A 7875-nucleotide genomic window follows, 5' to 3' on the forward strand; every position below is an offset into this window, starting at 1 on the left:
CATTAGCACCTCTAGTAATATATTTACTGAGAAAAATGGTGATGTGTTCAATACTTATTTTACCTGCTGTATAACCAAAAACAGGAAACAAGGTGAGGAGCATGCACATAAAACTTACGCTCTGAGTGAAGAATGTGAAACACAAGAAGAGGGGACCCTCTTGTTGAAGGTTAGGTTAGAGGTGGGGCTATGACATCATCAGYTTTTGCCATCTTTTTTCGTCCTCACTGCTCACATGGTGTATCTTTTACTTGACGTCTTTCACTGTTTAACATTCTCTTGTTTTCTGTTTSTGTTCAGAATCACAACAACAGCAGCCTGCATGATGGATCTGAGGCGATACCCTCTGGATGAACAGAATTGCACCCTGGAAATCGAAAGCTGTGAGTTTCAGYCTTTTGCCTGGTAACGAAACAGGACGGCCTTAACTTGCTCCTCTCTTAAAATGACGAGCAATGCCGCATTCTCATAAAGAAGTTTTTACGTTCCTCATCTCGCAGGGAGAAAACTGCAAAGGCTGCATGAATTGCTCTGGATTTATTAACTTGTCATATCTCAGCAAGATTTGCTTGCTGCATCGTCTCCAGTTAAAATGATTTTGTCCATGCAGAGGGGTTTAAAGCAGACAGCCATTTCTTTTAGAGGAGCGCAGTAATGATTAGTCCAGTGTCATTTGTCATGATGGCATGTTTGGCCATCTGAGCCGCCATAAAAATATTGACAGTTTTGAGCCATGTGCATGTGGTCTGTCWACCTGCAGGAGCACAAATATCCATAAAGGTTCAGATCTCATGTGAGCAGCAGATTGAATCAGCTGTGAATGATTTTATCTGTCCAACAACATGAGATGGCTGCATTTCTCAGGAGTCACACTGGTTTTCTTACAGATGGTTACACAACAGATGATATAGAGTTTTACTGGATGGGAGGAGAAAATGCTGTGACCGGAGTGACACGAATCGAACTCCCTCAGTTCTCCATAGTGGACTACAAACTGGTCTCCAGGAACGTGGTGTTTTCCACAGGTAAATAAATAGAAAGTCACAATGATGGAGTTCCTGTGGTGTAGGATGGATCATCAGTTCACAATGAATTAAAAAAAGATCATTTCTGGAGTWACAGGCTTTCTTTGAAATAGATCTTTAACTGAAAATAATAACAACAAACAGTAGTTTGAAATACAACATATTTCAGTATTCATTATTTAAAAAGTTCAGTTAGATATGTTGTTGGGGGGGACTCAGACAAGCAACTGTTTCCTTCAGTTATGAAAATGCTGTACATATCATAAATAAAATAAAATGAAATTATAAAATTTAAAAACAAATCTAAACACCTTGAAATTGGCCTCTGCCTCTTGAAGAACCTCCTACCATTTCCAACACTACAAATTGTCAACAAACAATTCTTTGGGGGGTGGGGTACTCTGTGGGACGGGAGCTTGGCTGCAGACTGAACTTCAGGGAGGAGCTTTGTACAAATAGGCGGAACTTTGTACCAGCAAGTGTTTAAGCAGCGCCACATGRCTAAAGGAGATTAATGAATGACTCAAAGCAACACTRTGTATATGTGTTTGATGAGGGAATGACATTATAACATTATATAAAGCTCAAAAAAGTCTACTGTGCATTATACCCCCCTTTAAGTTTAAGTGTAATATATTAATATTTTGCTCATTTTGATTTTCATAAAGTTTTTACAGTTGCTAGGCTATAAGACATACACCAGGGTAAGGATGTAAATAAATCTGAAGGCTAGATCATCAAAATTTACAGCCACTCACTTCCAGTCTTCRCAGTTGACAAAAGACCCAGTCTACATTACCRGGTCCTTTGAAGAATGCAGCCGCCTGAATTTGGACACCACTGTAGTCTCTTAAGCATGTCCTGGGTCTTCCTTTGGGTTTCCTACCAGTTGGGCCCAAAAAACCTCTTGAGAGGCATCCAGARGACATCCTGATTTTACTACCTGACAGAACTGATGAGCTAAACTTCTAATTTGAAAGCAGCCAAGACCAAAGTGGAGTTTTTTTCTAATTTCATGATGGTAATACAAATGTTAACATTTAAACCATTACATGGTTGATTCAAACTACATATCAGAAATTTAATCTTTGTTATATTTCTGCAAGAACTGCTACAGCTAGCTGCTGCTCTGCTTGTGTTTGCACATGCCACAAGTCTTTGAATAACCACATAATGAGAAGTTAATAGTGTTGTAAAAACATCTATGAAATAACATTTGCATGAATCGTAAATGCACCAATACACTTTACCTTCAGCCATTAGCTCGTCAGTCAGCCATAAACTCTTTTCCAAACGGAAGTTGATCAAAGATCAGTCTACAAACAGATAATACATGTTTAAAACATTTCAACAAACCCCACCTTAATGTAGTCAAACCTTTTCTTTAGGTAGTGTATCACATTTTAAAAATACCAATTTTTTCAGTGCACAAATGAAATATTATTATTTTATAATTAAACTTCAAATAAGAATTGTAGAAACTAGCTTGATAAAAGCTGTTACCTGTACCTACAGTATTCAACATAATGTAACAGTATTATTTTTCTTAAAATGCATAGACGATACTGTTAATTTAATACTATGATGAATTAATCCTTTGATTTTGGTTTTTTTATGTCAAACAATTTTTCTCATGTCATATAGTAGTTTTGACAACCCAGTTCTGAAGCAAAGTAAAGTGTTTGCCAGGATCAGCTGAACCTTCTCCTCCTGCAGGTGCCTACCCTCGACTGTCTCTGAGCTTCAAGCTGAAGCGAAACATCGGCTACTTCATCCTGCAGACGTACATGCCCTCCATTCTCATCACCATCCTGTCCTGGGTGTCGTTCTGGATAAATTATGATGCTTCGGCTGCCAGAGTTGCATTAGGTACGATATTTTCTATGCAGTCAATTCAAACAAGTCACTAGTTGCAGAAAAATGAGRCAGTTGATGAAAGATTAAAACAATAGTGATGATATAAAGTGTGTTACTCTGTGTTAATTAATAAAAAATTACAGGGAAACAGAAAGTACCCACTTAATTTTGTGCTGCCAGTGAATAAAATCATCAGAATAAAGTTTAACACTGGTGTGTGAACTACAACTGTGCACTGAAGAGAAAGGTCACAAAGTTGGAAGGAAAGACAAATAAATAATCAGCATATTCAGTGTGTTTAACTTGTTTATTATTGTGCTAAATATACGGAAAGATGCTCATTTGTTGTTGACTAGAAAGTCATTTTTTGTCTTTACCTCTTTATTGTTTTTTTAGTAAAATATCTCAAAATGGATGAATTTTTATGAAAATAGAGAAAAGTAATAAAATCTAGTCTACTATTCAGGATGTCTGCCACAGAAATAGAAACAGCTAAAAGCTAAATTAGCTGAATACAGCAGAAAAGATCTGTAATACATACCTTTTGCAGGAAAAAAACATAAAAAGTAGAAAAAATCAGAAGAATAGCAGAAACAAGCAGATCTAAACCTGAAAAAGAATTAAAAAGCTAAAATTAGCAAAAAAACAAGCTAAAGGTAGCAGTCACAAGTTGTAATTAACACCCAGATGGTGAATGTCCTATAAAAGTTTAAAAATTGCAGAAAAAAGGCGTAAATGTACTAAAAATTGACAATTTTTTTGTGAATAACTAAAAGAGCAGAAATTGTCAGTAAAACAACGAAACTATAACTGGGTTTTTTTAATTAGCATAAAAGAAGCATAAGGAGTACAAGTTTGCTAAACTTAGCAAAATAAATTGTAATAGCTACAAAAATGTGTATTTAGCTTAAAACAGCTGAACTTTAGCTAAAATTGCTGAAAATAGCTGAAAATAGCAAAAATCATATGTAAGAAGCATAAATAGCACAAAGTAGCAGATAAAAGTACAAAAACAGAAAAAAGCAGAAGAATGGCAGAAAGAAGAATTATAGCTGAAAAAGCAGAAAAAAGCTCAAATTTGCACAAAAAACTTGTTAAAATTAGCACAAGAAAGTGAAAAAGAGCATAAGCAGAACAAAATGTGTAAGATGCTGTAAAGATTTAGAAACATTTTACAGGATTTTTATGATGTTGAAAACTGCTCCATTCATTTTCAACAGCAAAAAAGTGGCTAAAAAAGTGAAATAGCTGAAATACCAAAAGTTATAGCAGACTTGACATAAATGAGATGAATGTTTTGATATGAATTCTTGAAATAGCACAAAAATTGTGGAACGAGTTTAGACAGTCTAGTAGGAAGGAGGGGGTCCCATGCACCCGAAAGATATATATTTTAACCTAACTTTTTGTWCTCCTTAGGATGTTTAGTAAATGGATTGTGTTGGCCCCAGAACAAATTATTGTCCATGTATGTTTTTATTGRCCATCTTTAATGGCCGACCTGGATTTACSRTTGTGAATAATGAAAACTTTAAATCAACGTAGCTCCTAAACTCTACATCCGACAGACACCATTCACCCCATTTTATTTTTGTCTTTTCATGGGTAATTTGTTGAAAAAAAAAAGATTCCTATGATTATATCATGTTTGATGCATAATAACTGGAGTAAACACAAAAAAAATGCTAAAATTAGCCTAAACTGAATCGCAGGAACTACTCCCCTGTACACCCTATTGATATTTTTTTCAAAGCTTTGTATATTTATAATCTTCAACATACATAGTAAACACAAGTTGATGATATCCACTTGAAATTTTGTCACATGTACTATGACAAATACAATTGTGCCTCTGCACAATGCCTAGTTAAGTCAACATGTTGATTTTTACATTCTCTTTTTTACATTTGTGGAAATCCAGGTCGGCAAACAAAATGGCACAATAAATATACATGTGACAAAATTTAGGGGCTATGTTGATTTAAAGTTTTCATTTTTCACAATGGAAAATCCAGGTYGGCCATTAAAGATGGTCAATAAAAACAAATATGGGACAATAATTTGCTCTGGGGCCAACACAATCCATTTACTGGACACTTTAAGGAGTACAAAAAGTTARSTTAAAAAATATATYTTTCGGGTGCATGGGACCCCCTCCTTCCTACTAGACTAAGATGCCAAAAAAYGTACGGAAGACATTACTGTCTCAATAGTGTGAATGTTGTGAAGCTTTCGCACTATTAACATTTTCTGAATGCTCACAGTTTTGAGCTCACTGGTTTCATTTGAGTTTCAGTTGACCATCTGAAAACACAACACTCCTAATGCAATTATCTCCACTTGAATCTTTGCTTTAATGGGAATCCTCATTCAGACTCAGTGCACTCTAAGTGCTCTGTGTGTGAGAAGGAGCACATTATAGCAGCAGTCATTAAATCTCAGCTGTTACATCGTCATGAGAGGAGTGTAATAAATTTTGGGTGTGCTTGTGGGCGGCCGGGTTCGAATGAGCATCCTTGGATCCGTAAAGCATATTGAAACCCACTCCTGCGGTTTCTCTTCTTTAGCCCCACATCRTTGAGAAGACCGCTGTCTGAGACAAGAGACCAATGCAAGGTGGAAAGCATTTACACTGACATGTCTGTCCAAACTCAATCACTGCTGAAGTGTGGGAATATCCTGAGGAAAAATCARCTCACAGGTTTCAGATGGGAACTGAGGAAATCAGCACTGAGGAATGACTAMATGTGCACTTGGAATGACTGTCAGCTAATTAACACATCAAACTTTGGCAAAATATGTGTAAAATTTACACAGGTTTTCCTTTTTCTTGTATTGTCTTATGTTAGTCTGCTGTGGCGGCCATCTTTAAGCAAAGATGTTGGGAAAAGTGTTTTGTGTTGGTAATATCCCACCAAATTTTAGCTCAATGTCTGTTAAAAATGACAGCCGTAACTCTGTTTCTGTTTTCCAAGGTCACTTGGCTGTGGTGGTCTTCTTSAATTCGGTTGAGTCCAAAAGTTAATCAGCTGTAGACATACTTGTAATCGTTGCTTTCATGATGTTTTGTGTACTCCGTGGATTTTAAGGGGCTGCAGCCCACTGAGCCCACATGTTGGCCGCTTATGTCACTGCCCAGCATCAAGTTCTGTCCTAATTYATAGGCTGCTTCTCATGCAGCTGAAAAATGAAGGCTGCATCTGTGTATCCTTCCTGGCCGAGGGCATCCCATGATTCATTGCATCGTCAGCAAACTAACAGAAAATCAAAGACAGCAGAGGTTTTATTTCTTTTTTTTTTTTTAACCGTTATTGAAGTTTGGAAATTCATCACGGACTGAAGAATTTATTTTAAAGTTTTGTCTAGCAGATGATAATTTTCCTGGAATGAGATGTTACATAAAATGCAACTAAATGTACTGATACTGGAGCTAAACCCAGATTATTATTATTGTTTTTTATTTATTTACCTGTAACATTTTTAACTGAGGTTACTCTTCCAGTGAAATGACATGTGAATACATGCCCAATACATTTTAAGTCTGAAGGCACTTGTATGATGGTAACAAAATAATGCATGGTCACACAAACATACGTCATCTGAAGGCTAGACCATTTCATTTCATAGCTGTTTCTTGCAGCCGACACGGCCTGCGAAGGTTGCAGCCTCCGTTGGCCGTGGTCTTTTAGGCTGCAGCCCCTCAACTGAGACACAGCTGGAGCCAATTTTGTGTTTTTAAGGCTGCTTGGTTGTAGCAGACATCTTGAACTGAGTTGACCCCAAAAGTTACATCCAATGAYAATGMGTATRTGTTGTGAATGACTCTCAGCTACTAACACCAAATTTAAGCTAATATYTGTAAAATTTGCTGAGTTATATCCATTTTTGTGTCCCAACGTCAKTTTGCTGTGGTGACCATCTTGAATTGGTTTGACATTGAAATATAATCAGTTGTTAATCCAATAATCACGTTTTGAGAGTTTAATCAACGTCTATCTAGTGGTGGTTCATGAGATATTTTGCTAACAGACTGACACGCAGAGAGACGAGCAAACACACTGCCTTCCTTCACCTGTCAGTAATGGCAATGTGATTTTTCAAGCAACCATTTTACAGTAGCTCTAAAAGTTAAGAATCTTTTTTGGTTATTTTAAAATCAATGCATGGTTCTGCTCTTGACTCCCCCTCACACACTGTACACTGGAACATTTTTGTCCTCATTATGTAAGCCTGAGCATGTCCGTGTCTGTAAACCACCCAGGAGAAAAAGAGAAACACAAACATTGTTGATGTTGTACACAAAAAAACAACACTGTACAAGTTAAACGCAAACAATTTTAATGCATTGAAGTTCCAAACAAGCATAACAAAAAATGATTAGTTACGATTATAGAAACAGTAAAAAGCMAACATCCAGTCTGAGTTAAATCCAAAAAAGAAACAAAGTGTTTTAAGAAAGGATTTAAAAACAGGAAGTGAGTCAGCCTGTCTAAAAGGTGTGCAGAAGCATTTTGAACCAGCTGAAGTCAAGTTAGTTAATGACTGGTTCAGCCTGACATCAAGTGCATTTCTGTGATCTCACTAAGTCCAGACTGAGGCCCTGTCCCAACACCCGCACTCCCACCCTCGTTCCACCCTTGTGCACTTCAAATGCACGTTCATGTTGAAGGGTTTGAGTGCGTAGTGTGTCCCACATTCTCCACATCCACCCTTCGCCACGCCCATTTTGGGTACTATTTCCGCCATTCCGTGAAGTCTGCATATTTGTGGACTTCGGCGAAGTGTATTACCCACAATTCATTGCTGCATGTGACGTCTGGAATTAAAATGCAGACCGCAGAAGAAGAAAATCAATAGTCATGGAAGGATGGATCATGGAAAATAAATTTGGGCCATTATTCATTTGATAAAAATAAAGGGGATTTATTAAAACATGAGGAATTTATTATTAAATATGAAATAGTTTGTACCGCTGAGGATTACAGAAATGTGG

At 36.9% G+C, this 7875-nt stretch overlaps 1 protein-coding gene across 1 annotated transcript in view; it reads left to right on the forward strand.

Moving 5' to 3' along the window:
* LOC106533812 (gamma-aminobutyric acid receptor subunit beta-3) overlaps positions 1-7875 on the forward strand; it is a gene marked incomplete at its 5' end in the record, with an annotated part of 47818 nt that overhangs the window by 27697 nt on the left and 12246 nt on the right. The window contains 3 exon segments of the mRNA XM_014030252.1: positions 301-383; positions 888-1025; positions 2742-2894. Coding sequence (XP_013885706.1) covers positions 301-383; positions 888-1025; positions 2742-2894 — 374 coding nt within the window.

This window comes from Austrofundulus limnaeus, unplaced genomic scaffold (assembly GCF_001266775.1).
Source record: "Austrofundulus limnaeus strain Quisiro unplaced genomic scaffold, Austrofundulus_limnaeus-1.0 Scaffold1027, whole genome shotgun sequence".
Taxonomy (NCBI): domain Eukaryota; kingdom Metazoa; phylum Chordata; class Actinopteri; order Cyprinodontiformes; family Rivulidae; genus Austrofundulus; species Austrofundulus limnaeus.